General features: G+C 35.6%; 1 protein-coding gene across 9 annotated transcripts in view; it reads right to left on the reverse strand.

Annotated features, from left to right (window-relative positions):
* Positions 1–18796, reverse strand: part of DGKB (diacylglycerol kinase beta) — a 714841-nt gene that overhangs the window by 27107 nt on the left and 668938 nt on the right. For all 9 annotated transcript variants that reach the window (XM_027574763.2, XM_027574760.2, XM_027574759.2 and 6 more), the window contains 2 exons: positions 9399–9519; positions 8346–8406 (listed from right to left, as the gene is read on the reverse strand). In XM_027574763.2, the coding sequence (XP_027430564.1) occupies positions 8346–8406; positions 9399–9519 (182 nt within the window). The remainder of the gene's footprint in view (positions 1–8345; positions 8407–9398; positions 9520–18796) is intronic.

The raw sequence follows: 18796 nt of genomic DNA on the forward strand, positions 1-18796 counted from the left end.
CCAAAATAGGGGGTAGAAGACCATCGAGGTTCCACACCAGCCTATGGATCTTGTACATGTAAAATGAATCTGAATAACACTGCAAAGACTTTTCAAGTTGAACTGACATTAGAAACACAACTCACAGGAAGCAGCTCAGGATTTGTGACCTGAACCTCACTGGATTCCATGACCTGCTAAAATAGCAACAACAATGACAAATCAACATTTCCCATAAGAATTAAATAAAACCCGGAGTTCGGCATACATCTCAAAATTTCTCAACATAGGATGATCCAGGAAAATCTCAAAAACTCACAAGGCAAAAGACAGCCAATGATGCAAAGCCTGAGATGATCCAAGTGTTAGAGTTACCACCCAGGACCTTACTGCAGCTACTAAACTGTGCTCCAAGAAGTAATGAGAGATACTCCTGAACTGAAAGGAAAGATAGAAACTATTGACTGAGAAATAGATGATATTAAAAAAAGGAACCAGTTAGAAATTTTACAGCTGAAAAATACAATGGCTGAAGTAAAACAAAACTTACTTGGATGGGCTCAAGAACAGAATGGAGATAAAAGAGGAAAAAGGGAACTTGAATATAGATGAATAAACTTTATCTGGTATGAACAACAGTAAAAAGTAACAAAAAGGAAAGAGGAAAGAAACAGGAGGAAAGAAAAAAAATATCAGACTCAGAGATCTAGAAGATAATAAAAAAAGTATCTAAAACAGGTCATCAGAATTTCAGAAGGAAAGGAGAAAGTGTGGGGCTTAAATTAATATCTGAGGAAATAATGGCTGAAAACTTTCTAACTTGGCAAAGTCATAAACCTAAAGATTTGTGAAGCTCAGAGAAACTAAAACAGAATGAGCCCAAAGAAAGCCATGCCCAGACTCATCAAAATCAAACTACTGAAAACTAAAGACAAAGAGAAAAATCTTGAAAGCAGCCTGAGAAAATGATGCATTACATATTGTGAAGCAATGATTCAAATGACTGTGGATATCTCATCAGAAACCACATTATGTAAAAGACACTATGCGAGATATGAAGGGGAATTAAGGATGAATCTTAAAATGCTTACAATTAAGTCAGAAGAGCTGGATATGTGTATGCATAGCTGAAATACAAGACTGTGCATTGCAGTGGCATTAAGAAGATATCAACAGAGAGCCACAGAAGTACAAAGGATAAGGCAAATATTTCAGACACATGGGGAGTTAAAAAGGCTTCATGAGGAAATTGCTGCTAAGCCTGGCTTTGAAAGAAGGAATTTTATTTTATTTTTAGTTTATATGTATTTATATCTCATTGCCTTTCAGAAAGATTTTGTAGTAAATTATAAAAATACATATATCCCAACAGGATAGGATAATTAATTCAGGCAATCTGAATAAAAGGGAAAATAAATATATCGGAACTAAAAAAACCATAGGTTCAATGAAAGAAATGCCAACCATGGGTCCTACAGAATTGCTGGAAGAAACCACAGATTTCTTGGTAGGTTGCTTGGAGTCCAGGAGAATGAGTTTATTACTAAAACACAAAACAGGAAATGGAGATTTTAGGCACAAAATTAATAGGTATGAGTGGAAAGCTCCTGGAAAGTGGTTCCTATGAAGCATGGCAGCCTCGGGAGAATTATTTAATGCCATTGCAAGGATTCTAAACTTTATTCTGTGTGAAAAAGAAGGCATTGAACTTGGACATCCAGGAGTAAAATGATCATTGTCGTTCAGTAGTAATTCTGGCAGGAATGTGATGGATGGCCTTGGCTATACTGGGAGGCAAAAAATAATATATTAAAGAGAAAAATGTAAATAAGCTGAAAACAATTTGAATTCTGTTATAAATGACAGAGTTGTAATTGATTACTAATATTAGAGCTACATTAAGGGCCAAAAGAGTGACTGAATGAGGCAGCAAAGCATCATAATTAAGAAAAAAGGCATTAGAACCCAGTAGCCTGCCCTATCTCTTACTGCGCAGCCTTGGAAAACTTGCTTGATTTATCTGGATTGTTTGTGTTTGTTTGTTTTTAACGTATAATATGGGGATTGTAATAACCTTACTGACTTCCTAGGGTTTTTGTGAGGATTAAATAAATAATAAACACAAACATACAGAACAGAACCGGTTTTGTGGTAAGTACTCAATAAATGTTAGGCATTGTTACCACGGTTTCCTCCAAACATATCTGGGACATCCAAATGTCTTGAAAATTCTATCAGCCTTCATCTAGTGGAAAAATTTTATAAACTAAAACTTTGGTCTGAGATTAATTTGTATTTAGCTAATAATTTCAGATTAAATAATACTTTCAATTATGATGATTTTTAATAATTACAACTACACACAAATAAAAATTTAATGGACAACAAAACACTGTTCCTCTTTCTAAAGACTTTGCATTTTAAAGTTATGCTGGATATATTCTCTTTGCAAAAACAAGTCAAAATTCAGATAAACTCCAGATAACTGCAGCATCTAGAGCAATAGGAAAAAGATCCAGTCTTCTTAAGCGAGGGTGAAAGCAAAGGCTAGGCAAGTAGCCAGCGTCTGACTCAAGTGGCTGCTAGTGCCAGGGGAAAAACTGGCATTCAAGTCAGAAAACAACATCTCATAGAATGGCCTACACAGTAGAAACGGGACAGGAGGAGACAATTGCTCTTAGGGTACTAGATGACCAAGTGTCTGCCCCAGAAAAAGCAGGCATCAAGCCGAGGGCAGCAAGCACCAACCCGACTTGGCAGGAATTGGCTGAGTATCAGGTCAGGGCTGAGTTTTGTGTTGAAGGTATTCAACTTTGGAAGCTGAGATTGGGCAAGTGGGTTATGGGTGGCTGAGAGGTAAATAAAAAAAGCAAAGAGAGACCAAAACACATGTAAATGCTTTCCAGAAGTTGCCTTGACTTCAGCTACCCTTTTGAGGAGTCTTTATATATTATCTGTGGTCATTTCATCATTTAGCTTATGATCTGTTCATGACTTCCTTCCCATTCTCTACCACACAGAAGAAAGTTTTCAAGAATTTCCTTCATCTTAATCATAGGTGAAGCACCCACAGTAATATTGCATTACAACCTCTTTGGCATTATTTTCATAAAAGTACCACAATTAATAACTAATATATGACTGTTAATATTTCAAAGTATTAACAGAATGCAGTCTATATAATGTGTAAAATAAATACATAATTGATAACACAGAAAGAAATTTAACTGTACCATACCAAAAAACAGAAAGATTAAAGTTTTGAAGGTTAAGGATGTATCTCTTCTTTGATACATTAAAATTCTTTGCTTTGAGAATGAAATGAATAAAGATAACTCAAAATAACTTTTACTTGTACTTATATATGGAAAATATGTGAATGAATTGCTAGCCAACCTACATTATGTTCAGTGAAAGAAGGTTTAGTAGAAAGCATTTTTTAAAATTGCTATACTACCTCAAGAAGTATTTAAGAAATTCACAAACTCAAAATGCACTTGGCATTGGCTGTGTAATTACGTGTAAGGCACGGTGCTATGCTCCAGGGATATAAAGATGATCAAAATTATGGTGCATGACCCCAGTAAGCTTATATCCAACAAGGAACTGGCCGATAAGCTGATAATTTCAATGTAATATCATTAGTGCTTTCATAAAGCTATGACGCACTGAGGCTGGGCTTTCAGACTAGCTGGGGTCAGGGATGGGGTAGAGGAAGTGGCGATGTTCTGGAAGGGCTTTATAGAGGAAGTGCAATATGAAATGAGTCTCAAGCTAAGTTGTGTAACTCAACCAAAGAAGAAAAGCTTATTTGGACACAAGGGAAGTAAATGAAGAGATTAAAAAGAAGTAAGGGATGATATTGGTGAAAGAGGAAGACTGATTCAAATTATATTTTATCAGAAAGAAATTAAGTGATTTTAAGTAGAAGAGTATCATGGTGAGCTTAGTATTTTAGCATGATCATTCTGGTAGAAAGGTAAAGAAAGGATTTAAACAGAGAAGGGAAAAATTAATGTGGTTATTGCCAGGAGTGTGAGAGAAATGAAATGGGCCAAATCTAGGACAGTGGTCATGGGGATGGAAGAAAGGAAAAGATTCCAGAAATATGTCATATTGCTAGGTGGACATGGCATTTGAATTTGAGGGTATGCAGAGAAGTTTGGAATGGCTCTCAGATTCCTAGCTTAGGAAACGTTGGGTACATAATGGTTTCATTAACTCATATGGTAAAGGGAGGAACAAGCATTTTGGAATGTAAGAAGTCAGTATTTGTTTGGGGGAAGGAAAGAGGGAGGCAGGTGATGAGTCCATTTTAGGTATATTGAATTTGAGGCTTAGTAAGGTCACTCCTAACTTCACAGAACTTTACTGGGCACCCATCACTTGTAATGAATGGATACAAAATGAAATCTGACCTAGTTTATGATCTCCCATATCTTACTTTTCTCTTCTCTTCTCTACTCCCAAGTTGCTCCTTTTTTTTTTTTTTTCTTCCCTATGAGAGAAATATATTGATACCAGAATCAGTATGTTTGATATGCTCAGGAAGAAGGATTGCGGAGGAGGAAGACAAAAAGGGGAAAATAATTAGGCTCTGGAGTCCAGCCTAAAAAAAGGCTTTTCTTGAACTATTTTAATATAAAGTCTTCTGGAATTGATTGTCTCTTTAGATTGATATGCTTGTTAACACGGCCAATAGGTATATGGAAATCCATTCTCTGTTAACTCAATGACTATTATGAAACTGTGAGCACAGGAGTACTTGACACATTTCTGTTGATTAGTTTATAGTGAGACAATTTAAAAGTTCATAAATATAATTATTAAGTATTAAGTATATATTGGAAGTTTCAAGTGTTACGTATATATTGGAAGTGTCAAGCTCTTTGGTTTTGCTTTTCCTGATATTTTAATTCTGGATTGGTGAAATTTCTAAGTAAATATTACCTTAGGGTTTTTTTTAATTTCTTTTTATTGTGGTAAAATATATGTAACAGAAAATTGAACATTTTCACCATTCTTAAAGTATACAGCTTAATGACATTAAGTACATTTACTTTGCTGTGCACCCATCAACACTACTGATCTCCAGAACTTATATTACTTTGATTATTTAAAAAAAATCATTTGATGTAAAAATCAAGACCCATTTATCACCTGCGTTTCCATTTTATATGCTCTACTTAAAGAAAAAAAGAACTTCTGCTGTGCTCTAACATTATATCTAAAGCAATTCCTTCAAAAATTAGATATCAGCTAATGGATATTTAAATTCAGCAAAGAATTTTAACATTCTATCAATTCTGATATTCTGTATGAAAAAACATTTCGTTATTCAATTGAAACAAACAACGCTCTTTGGCTAAACCATACCAACGTTATGAAGACTAAATGCTCTCTTCGTTTAAAGTGAAATTTAAAGTTCAGAACTCCATGTGGTTCTAGGAAAAGCAGAGTATGCCAGAATGTGAAATGACAATAATGAGCCATAGTCTAGTACAGCTCTTGGCCCACTATAGACTGGAATAAATGTTTTTAAAAGAATAAGAGAGTTTAAGGAGAGAAAATTAAATATAACTTATATAAAATTATTATTAATTTAACAATTGTAGAGATCACGATAATTAATAGGCAAAATAAATATCCTCTTACTAATTGAAAGGTAAGTTAACAAAAGTATCTTTAGAAGTGCTTGTGTAAAATAAGGTAAAAATTATTCTAAAATACTAGTTAGATTTTCATAGACATAGATTTTTTGAAGCTGGAGAAAGGCAGTAAGTGATTTACTGGAAGTCACACTCCCGCGGGGGTGTCACAAGGATAGCCCAGGGCCTTCACAGGTTGAGATCCATGGTGGGAGTAAGACTGTGGGGCCAGACTACTTGTGTTTTAATTTCTACCCTGCCACTTTTCATCTGTGTAGAATCAGGCAAACTATTTGACCTTTTTCTGCTTCAGTTGCGTTATCTGTAGAGTGAAACTAATCATAGGGTTTTTGTGAAAATTAAATGTGTCAATACAGGACAAGTGTCTCAAACTGTACGTGGCACAAACTAAAAGCTTAATATATGTTAGAAATTATTATTACCATGAATCCTTCTGGATTTAAAACACGGAGGAAGGACGAAACTTCCTTTCCCCCTGAGAAGAATCCAAAAAATACAGAGTCCTTGTGGAAGGTGTTTGGTGTTTCACTGTTTTTCATTTATGATCTTATGAACCAAGCTGATGAAAACTGACCTTTCATTACAGACAATACTGCTACTACCCCCACCACCATCATCCTGCGTCACAACCACCGCCACCACCACCACCACTACCATCGCTACCACCACTTGTAGCAACAGTAGCAACACCTTCAACATTGGTGTGAGTATAAACGTGAACTTAGAAGTGTCATTGGGAGCGTGAAGAATAACAGACAAGATGCAAGTGCCTACATGCTGGTAAAGGGAGAACAGGAATTCTTTTAAGGGTATTTGGAACCAAGTACAAAGACAGCAGAAAACAGGAAGTAGTCAATCAACAGAGATTTTTTAAACAAGTCTGTTTTACGTTATTAGAGAATTAACAGATTCACAATCTTGGGGTTGAAAGTGGCTGAGAAGAATATACCAGGAATAAACAAAAGGTGATATTTATCTGCTGTACACAAAGAGGAAGCCAATAACTTTCGAGTAAAACCACTGGAAAGGTAAAATTAAAAGCTTCCTTTTACATGCTAAACTGCACTGTTTGGAATCTGTAGCTAAATATGTTTAAACTGGTGGTCAAGAGAAGGGGCCTTAGTCAAAGAGTCCTGGGTTTGAGTTCCATTTCTGCTACATATCTGACCTTGAGAAAGTTATGGAACCTTCCAAAGGCTCTGTTTTCTCCATCTGGAAAATGATGAGATCCATTATTTAATGTTTATGTGACTATTTAATAAATACTAATACAATCTTATATGTCAACTATATCTCAACTTAAAAAAACAAAACAAAACAAAACAAAACAAAACTTACATGTAACACCCGCACTTAGCACAGTGCTTATACCAGTCTAAGAGTAAGACCCACCCCCGCCGTCACTCCCTGACTGGCTGCCCTCCCTATCTTAACTATGCAGTAAACGCATCATCGTTCACATGTAAGTGCTAACCTGGATTCATCTCTTTCTCTCAGCCCCAAGGGAACTCAATAGCAAATTCTTCTTGTTCCATTCCAGAATGTAGCTCAAATCTATCCACTTCCCTGTCACCGATCCATGCCCAAGCCCAGACTACTCTGATAGACTCTCTTCCAGCGGCTACTCAGTATAATCCATTCTCCACAAAGCAGCCAAGGTGAACTTTTAACATGTAAATGAGATGATGCTTAGAGGCTTCGAAAGCTTCCCATTGCACATAGAATCAAAAGCTAACCCTTTGCTATCATTTTTTTCTACATGATTGTCCCTGTCCGTCCTTTACTGTTCTCCCTCTACCTCTAGAAACTTTGGTCACACCACCCTCCTTATGGTTTCTTTAACATAGTGAGCTTTTAACTCTTCTTTCATTGAGGTCTCCTAGACCCACTTATCTAAAGTAGCGTCCCCCATACTGCACCCAAATCCTCACCATTTCACCTTATTTTTTTTTCATAACTCTCATAGTCTGAAGTTATACTTACGATGCATCTGTTTGTTTATATTTATCTATGTAATCTGTTATCCAAAAAGAAGTTCCTTGGAACCAATTATATTACTGATCATGTTCTATTACCTGTTCTATTCTTGATTATGATGTATATTACTGATCTTGTTTCTATTGTTGGTGCCAAGAGCAGCGCCTAGCATATGTTTGAAATATAATAAAATATTCACTATACAAATGGAAATTGGAATTTTGAGGGGTCTAAATATTTGACTTAAATAATATTTCCTTCTGGAGAGAACAGCGATAGGGGGAGTTTTCTACAGAGAAGGATGCCCTCAACTCCCCAAGTAGAGGTAAAAGAACAGATGGGTAATAATTCGGGGACACTTATGTCTGAAGGCCCCATAAATAATTTTCTCATAAGGTGTTCTGAAACAAGTACAAGAAAGATTTTTAAAGTTTCATTAATTTCGTTTAGTCCCAGAGTTTATAACTGATCTATGGTATCTAAAAGCTTAGACTAACACAAACATTCAAAAGTTAAATCATTGCCAAGGGCATATAATGCCCCAAACCTGAATGCAATAGCTCTGTCACAACAATAATAAAAAGAAAAAGGTACTTGGTGATAGATCAAAAGCTTAGATATTGTGGTTATTTATTTAGGGTATGTGATTAGTTATACAAGTACATGGTATCTGGAAAGCAAAAATGAAGCAACATAGCCTTTCAACTACTCTGTACTCACTGTGCATGGGGTCTGCATCCATGGTTCCCCGTCGATCTGCATTGGCAGAGACTTGCTAGTCCTGGGGGAAAATATTTCATTTTAAGTATAACACTGAAATATTTTACACAACAGACTATATGTAAGATGTAAGATGATGAGACCAGGGAATGCAAATATGGTAAGAGCTGGCCTTAAATTGATCTCTTCTGAAAGGGACTTCAATTCTTGACTATTAATAAGTACCTGAAAGGTACCTTGGTCACAGGAATATTAAGAGCTTCCTGGTAAATGTGATGATATGAAAAAATTATAGATGTCAAAAGAAAAATGTAGGGCTTATGGTGTTTTCAAATTTTTTATTATTTTTATTTTTATTTATTTTGGGGGGGTTATGTTTAATGATATAATCAGAATTCCTATAGCCAAAAAAGCCTCCTTGGTTTCATCAAAACCTACGCAGCAAACCTGAAGGAAAGGTGTTTGATGTCTCAGATTTTCCAGTATTAACATTTTCACACAAATAACACCAACTATAACTGTGCTATCACCCACGGTTTCACTGTACGGTCAAAGTAGACTTTTTTTCCCTAAAGGTAAAATTCTGGAAAAATGTTTCTTAAAAAGGTTTAAATTTAATACACATAAAAAAATCTGACTTTACAATAAAGTAATTACTTAATTTTATAGAAACAATGGTGTACTTTAGTCCATGAAAGAAGTTAACGGTGCCTCAACAGTGTTTTCATTGGGCAATATACCCAGTAGATCCTTTCATGCTTCAGGAAACTAAACTGTGTGGGAACCATTTGAAAGGGGATGAAGTTTGTATGTTAGAATTGTATCCAGGGTCTGAACAAGAGAACATCAAATTTCAATCAACCTGATAAGTAATAGCTAACCAAAACTTTGTAAAATCTGCCAATTTCCATTATGTGGAAATATATCAGTATTAGTTACTGATAATTTGAGGCACAAATTAGACCAATGTTGTTATCTGAGCCCTGCATACTTTTAATTAGGTTGTACTTATACCATGTCAACCCCCTTTCTCAATTATAAAGAAACAACTACCTGACGACCACAGAAGAACACTGCGCCAGCCGCCGCCCAGCACTTTTCAGTCCTGTGTAGATTTGTCCCATCTCCATGGCTCCTTCCAAGCCAACCACCTCCAGCAGCTGATCACTTAGATCTGAAAGAAAACAGAAGCCTTGTCAGTTACAGTGGAGATCCATATGTGCACAATTTAATGCCATTAGATATTATGAAGATGAAAAATGAAAGCCACTTGACAAAGAAAGCTTGTCTTGGATTCTGAAAGATGGCCTACGTCTAAAGCTCTCAGTTTAACTAAACCTCGCAGTGCTGTGGGAAAAGATCTGCTGTCAACTTGATCTAAAACAAAATAGGAAGAATGAATTCGGAGCCAAATAATGCCAAAAAATATACCAGTAGTTTTTAACATCAACAAACCTAATGTTATTCCACATGTATATATGGAACGTTTATACATTTGGCAGCAAATACACACTTCAACACTATAAATAAAGTATGAGGATATGCTGTCAAACATGATTTTGTTAAATTACTTGAACAAAAGACCCTAGCGCTCATGGAATTACAGTTTCTCATTTTAGAGGTAAGAAGATTGAGTCTCTAAATCATCAGGTGACTTGTCCATAGTCATAGGTAACTTTGTGCAGAAGTTCAAGAAACAGTTTCTTGAAATGTTTTTCTGATGATAAGAAGTATGTTACTAAAATACTATTTGGGAACCAACCTAGAAAATTAGCACAGTGCAATTATTTTTTCTAACAGAGGGCAGTAGAAAGAGGCTAATAGTAGTAGCTTTTGCTTGATGAATGTTTACTAAGTAGTGCCTGTCACTGGACTAATCACTTTATTACCTCATTTGCTTCCCTTTAAAACCAATTGAAGGTAAATTGATCATTCCCTTTTATAGACAGGGAAACTGAACACTAGAGAAGTTAACTAATTTATTCATATTAACATACCTAGGAAGTCACAGAGCCAAAATTTGAACCCAGTGACTTAGACGCATAACCGCTATGTTATATTTGATAAATCAACCATAGAAGAAAAAGAGATGTGAAAATTATATAAATGCTTCTTATATAGAGAAAGAGCCTGGATTGGGTGAGCTTCAAGGTCCCTTCCCAACCTGAAGACTTCTGCTCAGCCAGAGGTAGAGGTTGCACTCACATCAGAGGAATCCCACAGAGCCCAGCCCTAAAACAAAGCCCCTATACAGCTTACCTATTTAGCTCAGAGTACGTGGACCCTTGAGAGAGAGGCAAAATTCTAGGTTCATATATATGGCCCTTTTATATTTTAGTATTCTCATGTATTCCCATGTATTCTCAAATGCAAATAAACAGTTTAATATTATTTTAGTAGCAGAAAAACCTGGTGATTTTAGCACAGGGCGGGAGGGCATGATGATTTTACAAGATAATAACATAATAGCTGGTCATAGCTGAGGCTGGACTTGCAGAAAAACAAGTGTGTTTTATATGGGCTCCATTTTGTATGGAAAACCTTCATTCCCCACGAATGAATCCATTTTAGCATGGAGCTCACAAATGTAGAAGACGCATTTTTAGTGTAGTTCAAGTATATGGCAAATAAGCATTCTGAAATCTCAAAGTTTGTTAGGCTCATGATCATTGGCTAATACAAGCCCTTAAAGCTGAAAGTGTGACCAAGCCATTGTCTTTTTTTAGATGAACTGATAAAAAAAACAATTATTATTTTTTTTAAACTTGAAGCATGAGATTTCTCAACACAACATTCTAGCTACAAAATCAAATGTTAACAAGTCATAATAACTTAGAGCATTCACCTTGCTGTTCTAAACCCTATTTAGACTTATTTCTCATGAAACTTATTCTGTGTTTCTAGTTTAAATTTATGTTGCCAAGAACAGATGGACAAGGAATGGAAACATATTCTTTCAGCTGTAGCCCGCACGAAAATGTACTTGGCTCTATAGCCTGGGTGTTAATATACGCATTTCTTAGATATATGTCAACCAGAAAACTACACTGTGGCAAGCACTAAAACCCCAGATGTGTGTCTGGTGATATTTATAAAACAACAACAACAACAACATTGAAGTTCACATGAAGTATTACATATTTTGCAACTCCCTGATTCCTAAATAGGAATTTTGTGCTAATCTTGTAATGATCTGGTTGATGGGAAAAATTCTACAAGAAATAAAACACTTTCTCATGACAGTTAATCTGTGAGCCCTAACTTTTCCGTGAATCACAGGGATTGTCAATACCCACACCATATTGCTGCTGTCTACCACCCTCCTTCTGATTTTTTTCTTTCTTTTAATTTGTCTTTGTTTTTCTCCCTGCAAAAAATGCCCTGAAAATCAATCTCTACCATTAATAATCAGTAATGAAGATATTTCTTACAGATTTAGAAGACAGGCTTTCAAATCTTCATGTTCTTGATAACACAAAGAACTGCATAGAAATAGTGGAATATTTACTAACTCTAGTAAAGGTAAATTAATACCATATGCTTTTAATTAGGTGTTCAGAAAAAAAAATTAAAAAGAAACCCTAAATTTGTGCTGCACAAATTTGCTTCCATAACATTTCAACATTTTTTAATAGTCTGCACTGTCTATGTAAAATTGAGGCTTCTTACATATTGTCTCTGAGAGCTGGATCTTGATTGATTTCAGACAAAGATAGTTTCCATCTATATAATTTCGAATTTTGTTTCTATATGTAGTATCATCTAAAAACATCAAAGACTTTCTCACTTCATATTCTAGCTAAAATTATTTTACATGCAGGTCCCACTGGGATGTCAAAACCAATCCAAAGAACCTGCTTAATTGGTTTGCTACCTGGCTACAGATTTCACACATAAGAATTGAAGCAGCAAACTACAGCCCACGGACCAAGTCTGGCTGGCTGCTTGTTTTTGTATGGGTTGCTAGTTAAGAATGGTTTTTACACATTTACAAAGTGGAAAGAATTTAAAAAGAACAATAGACTGTAACATCTGAAGGTTCTATAAAATTGAATTTTAGTGTTCATAGTTTCGTTTTGATGGGAGCACAGCCACACTCTTTCATTCGTTTTGTCTATGTCTGCTTTCATACTACAATGGTGGAGTGGTTGCAACAAAGCCCATATAGCCCACAGAGCCTAAGACATACACTATCTGGACCTTTAGAGAAAAGTGCCAACCTCTGCTTAAGAGAAACAATTAATTAGGCCATTGAAATTTTCACTTTAGTACTGTCACTATAAATGCAAAATGGCGTCATAGTGACCTGAAAGGCATAACATCCTTCCTTCATCAGTGGATATATCCTTGAGTAAAACAGTTGTTCTCAACCATAGAATCTCACCACCTTTGTATACTGTGAAGTTCCTCATCAGAAAATTTGTTGTTAATCATGAAGTACTGAAGTTTCCAAATAACTTTATTATAAAATAAATGAGCAGCTTAATGTTCAACATTATGTGCAGTCATTGCATCCAGATCGGACTTTTTGAATGTGAAGGAAAAAAAAAAAATAGTAATACACAGGAATGAACAAATTGTGACCAGACGTGTAGATTCAGGTCAGTATTAGCTCCACCTGTGAGAGTACAGAGTATTGAGACCTCCTGACATCCTGGTAATCAGAAGGGTGCATCTATCCTGAGGAAGAGATTGCTTTTGTTCAGGGGAAAAACAGTACATTTTTGAAAGAGTTAACATGTCTTTCCAAATAGTTCTATAAGGGTAATAGAGGCGAGAGAATCTGCCAAATTTGATATTTTCATATTTAAAATAGAAAGTCCAGAACAGGTACTTCAGAGGGAAGAAACTTAATGAAATAACCTAAATTGAGTCATATTAGGGCAACATTTTTAACACAGGGTCAGTGACTCTTCAACAGTATTTCAATATAATTGGTGTCCTTCGTTACCCTATATATTTTATTTTTATGAATTTTAAAACATGCTCTGAAGAGTTAGTAGATTTCACCAGACTACAGCACAAATATGATAAGAAACACTACTTCAAATTTTAATTTGCCTTTGATTTTATAAATCATTTTCTAAACATTGTTAGTACTGTATCATTTTGTTACACAGGCAATCAGAGGGTATGAATGTAAAACCTGAAAGTAAGGGGTGAGGTATAGATTCGAGGACACAGGAGCAGCACAGCTAATAAGTGGGTAATATTTATTCACAGCTCCGTCTCTTCATTTTTGACAGTTATGCCCTGATAGTATGTCTCATTATGTAATTGTTTCAGACTGCCATATGTGAAGGAACAGAAGAGGATGCATTACAAACACAGACTGAATGTGGGTTGTAGCATTTTAGCATTTCGTAGAATATAATGTGTACTGAAGTGAGGGGAAGGGGGGCAGGGCAGGGCATACTCCTTTCTACATGGTATCCAGCCACATGCTGTAATGTGGTGGGAGGCCATGTCCTGGGGTACACTCAGGGACTCAACAGGGACATTTTGTAATCACCATAAACTGCTAATTATATCAACATCTATTAAGTCCTTATTTGGCCAGGGCGAGTCCAGGATATCCATGGAGTTGTACCTCCTGAGTGTGAATAGATTGTATGCTTTCTAGTGATGCTTCATTTATCTAGCATCTATATGAGACATGCCTGAAGATTCCAGAATAAACTTTTTAAAAGCCAATGTATATATGAAATCCATTCACCTAAGTGAATGCTTTGAGGATTTTTCCTTAATATGTCCATCTATTGTCCCATCAATTATTTAGATGGCTCCTCACATGCATACATGGCTGTTTTCCCTGACCTCCCTAAATTAGAAAATGCAAAGAAGAAAAGGGGGTGATTAGAGAGAACTAAAGCAACAGTTTATTAATATGGACTTCATTTCACATCACAGTATGTAAGCATTAAAGAAGACTTTCAGCACCTAAGGTGATAACCCATGCAATTATAGGTCTATCAAGGAAATGGGGAGAGTTAATATATATATACTCTATGCCCACTATGGGCAGGCTCTCCTTAGGAATTTACATGCATTTTTTCATTTAAGACTCCCAACAATCCTTAGAAGCTGTTATTATTCTCTTCATTTTATTGATGAGAAATCTATGTTACTTGTCCAAGTCTTTACAAATCTGGTTTTTGAACTAGGTATACGTGACTCCAAATTCCATGTTACTGTACTTGCTGACAGTAGTAAGAACTAACCATTAAATGTTATCAGTGATGGGAGAGAGAAAACAAAATGAATAGTACCATCAATAATCCTACCAGTAAATTGTTTCAGATGTTGTCACTAAATTAAATACAGTATAAAACTCTCATTCACAATGACTGTTCCAGGTCATGTGTGAGTTATACTCTGAAGAATCTTATAAGAGGGCTATGAAATGCAAAATGCTTTTTGGAATAATTTCCATCCAAAATGGTTAAAATGAAAAAAACTTAGAAAATTACAGTCTGGTATATAAATGGATTAACTAGAGTTTTTGGAAAATCTAGCTGTATGAAATACCCCATTCCCTTTAAAAACTCTGAAAATAAGGGGTTAAGGTACACATACAGAAATTATATATATATATAGTAGAACCACATGCCTGCTTTTAAAAATGACTTTTAAAGAATGGATTTGATCATCTCTTTTAAAGCCATCTGGTTTTTGAAAACAACCAGCCAGAGCTGACTATAACTTTATGTATTTTCATTCTAAAATTCTGAACTTTCCTAAATGGATCCAAAAAAAGTAAAGACCAGAAATCACAGTGTGGCATACTGTCAACAATTTTCCCTTATTGGGACCAAAGTGATTCAGGGCCTGCAAATCATTTTGTTACATGGCATACTTGAAAAGTGATCTTCACCCCAGGGCACACAACCCAAGAAATCGTAAGCATTTCATTCACAAGGCCCATAGAGAATCAGCTTAAAGACTTCCCATAGCAATCTATTGCTGCACCTGACAATGTGTATCATGAGTAAACGTAAGCAGAGCGTTTGCAAGCACAAACTAGCAGTGATTCTGAACACTGCTCCTTCTGGGTTCTTGAGTCAGTTTGTTCTCGTTAAGCTTTGTGGAGGGCCTGAAGGCTGTTGCTTGTTTTCTGTGTGAATGAGCCATTAGTGTGGGGGGGGGGGGATGTTTTCACAGCACCATGCCTCTGCTGCCCTCTTCCATAAACCAAACTACTTCATGTGTCTCCTCATATTAGCACCATCACTAAACAAAGCAAGCGCTCATGAATGATGGCTGATGTCAGCAAATTCTGAATAGCTTCTGGAGGGGCATCCTGCACCCCAACACTGATGCCTGCTAAGAGGGTGAAGTCACCAGGGAGATGACAAACTGCCGTTCTTCTAAGAATTAAACAGTTCCAACAATTAAAAAAGAAACCACCCCAATTCAAACTCAATTTATTTAGAAGGCGGTGCCAATATGATTTTACATATGACTATGTAGTCTTTACATTCAATTTCCAGAAGCACTATGAAAACGTTATTTTCCTGACATATATTATAAAATATTATGGCATGTTTCACTGTCCTTTATTTTAGTTTCAATGAAGTATGAAAAACACTTGTGCATCAAAAACTAATGATGTAATATAAGGTGATTAACGTAACAATAAAAAATTAAAAAAAACACTTGTGAAAAACAATAAAATTTTAGGAACATGGTAATGCATTTGACCTCACTTATAAACCTAATGCTGAAAATTAAAATAAGGACAAAATATAGTAATGAAGCATAGTTATTTATTGTATAACAGAGCTGAGTTTTATGTCTAGTTTATCCTGGTTACATATAAGTATTGTACTCTGAGCAAGAGATTGAAAGATTCCATTATATTGGGGTTACTGTGCTTTTTCCCACCATTTGCATAAAACCTGGCGGCTCAGAAGGACCTCTTACTCTCTTGGCAGTACGTCTTCAGAAAAGACGTTACACATGACTAAATAAAATTAAATCCCAGTAACCTTCATTTGGAACTTCTTGGTATTGGTAGAATATGGGATTATCTCCTGAAATCTGGTGTGCTGCCAGAGAATCCTTGAAAACCTGCTGGCTTCAGGGCTCTGCACAACAGGAATGCCACAGTCACTGGTTAAAACAGTGTGTGTGTTTAAGGAGTTTTGCTGTTATGCAGGACTGAGGACCCCCTCTCAAATGAGAACAGAACATGAACGCAGATCTGAGACAGGGACTCTCATGGTCTCAAGTTCTAACAACACACTTAATATGATCATTGCCTCACCATTTAAAGACGAGCCATTCTTGACTCACTCATCAGTGCCTCTAATAAAGAATGATTCGAGTCAGAGAAGATTCTGCTTAATTGGTTTTTTTATTTTTTCAAGCTTAAAATAGATTATAGACAGATGGACCATCATACCTAAGAGGCTACCTGTTGACAAGTTAGTACAGCTTAGTGTATGCCTAGATTCTTCTATTTTTATTTTCTTCTGCCTTATAAGATAACCATCTTATTTTGTAACTTATGGCTACAGAAAAAGAATGATATTATGTCTTGGATTACTAAATTGAATTAATGTTGACCTAAGCAGTTTCATTTGGATGGGATTTTAAAATTAATCTCATTTGTAAATACTTGTAAGAAATACAATATCCTTTGTCATGTCAATTACAAAGTTAGCAAAGAAATCCTTTCAACACATGAAATCACTTAGTAGAGAGAATTTGCAATCAACTACTGTCTAGGAGAGTTTCAGTATCTATTCACCTCATGATCTTATTAATCATGTACTGACAAGTTTCCAAAGAGCTTGAATTTTAAAAAAATAAAGAATAAGCCCTTGTATATGGACACGTTGAGGGATTCCGATAAGTACAAAAGGTCTCTGTGAGAAAGTTTTCCTTTACATTTTAAGAAGCGTGTCTTTTATCTTTGTAAAAGAACTGCACTGATATTAATCCAACTTTTAGAAAATACAGCAACATTCATGACTAATAGTTATGTGAAAAGTAGAAGTGGAGCATTCAGAGTACCTTTGCCCCTAACAACACTTGAATACATAGGAGAAGTTCAAATGCAAACTTTCAGATTTTCAACATTGAAAAACTAAGGACTTTATCTCCCCTTTCAAGGAGTTGCTTTGTGGGTAGGGAAAGCCAAAAGCTCTTTTATGTTCCAAACTTTGTTAATATAATTCATTCTTTTCCTACCTCTTCTAATAAGAGATATATTCGTTTTAAAATAGTTTAAAACACTTTTGCATTGATACTCTTGGTACAAAGAAAAATTATTCCATTTAGTTGTATTCTTTTAAAAGTTATTTATTTAAAAGGGCTTCACTGTATTGGTCTTGTAGCCCTTCATACAACAGAACAAAAGCAGTTCTATGAAAGAAGTCTAAACTTGGACAAACCGTAAAAAAAAAAAGCAAAGTTCCTCTCTGTTTTTATCAAATTTGATTGCTGCAGCTGTTCCCAGTTTCTGTATTTTAAAAATAGCCTTATTCAGTGCCTTGTTGGCTAAAGGCCAGAGTGCCATTAGAACATGCTGTACGGAAAACCTCTATTCAGTTACAGATACAGAAATATATTTAAGATCAGTGGGGGTCATCTGCAGCAAACACTTGTAAAAGAAAATAGAATTTTAATGTGTTTAGACTGATCGCCACTTTCGCCACATAATTTAAAGCTCTTGTGCAGAATCTTCCTATTAACCTTTTTTTTTTTTTTTTAATTTCAGTCAGGTAAAAATGCAGAATGAGTATCAAGTTCATTGGAAAAATATTATTAGAAAGGTCTTGTTTCTCAAATAGCAGTTGGATAGCTGAGATGCACATTTCAAAGAATGTTACCAGTGGTTTCTCTTCAACAAGTTCACAGGTATGCATTGATCCAGTGGAAAGGTATGTATTACTGAGCAAATGCTATGAATGGAAACACAACTTGGTCTCTGACTTAGGCCACCTAATCAAGATCTCCAGGTGTGAAACAAACCAACGTGCAAGGAGAAGGAGTCTAGGAACTCATTTCGTACTGATAAATTTATATCTTTGGGCTCCAAGTGTACGGGGATAGGGTCAAAGAACTGAATTATTAGTAGACTTTCACAGCCCAACTCTACAGATATTCAGTTCTTTCCTTTTTCCTCAAGAAATAATTGAAACTAGCATTTGGGACTAAACAGATTCATAAAGAATGCTAATTTGAGTTGTAAGTAAAAAGAATCTGTTCTGCATGGATTATCAATAAAAAAGAAGAGATTTTTGAAGCCAGGAAATGAGAACAGTAAGAAAGAATTAGAAAGCAGGGGTCTAGGGAGAACATGAATGAGAAGAGAAGATTTCATTAGGGAAATGTATATCATTGTCAAGAGGTGAAACACCTGAGATTTTACCTTTCTTGAAAGCTAACATGTTAGTTTTCCACAGTTTTGGGTGGGCTGGCACAAGACAGAAATCTCTGGAGTG

This window comes from Zalophus californianus, chromosome 12, assembly GCF_009762305.2.
Source record: "Zalophus californianus isolate mZalCal1 chromosome 12, mZalCal1.pri.v2, whole genome shotgun sequence".
NCBI lineage: Eukaryota > Metazoa > Chordata > Mammalia > Carnivora > Otariidae > Zalophus > Zalophus californianus.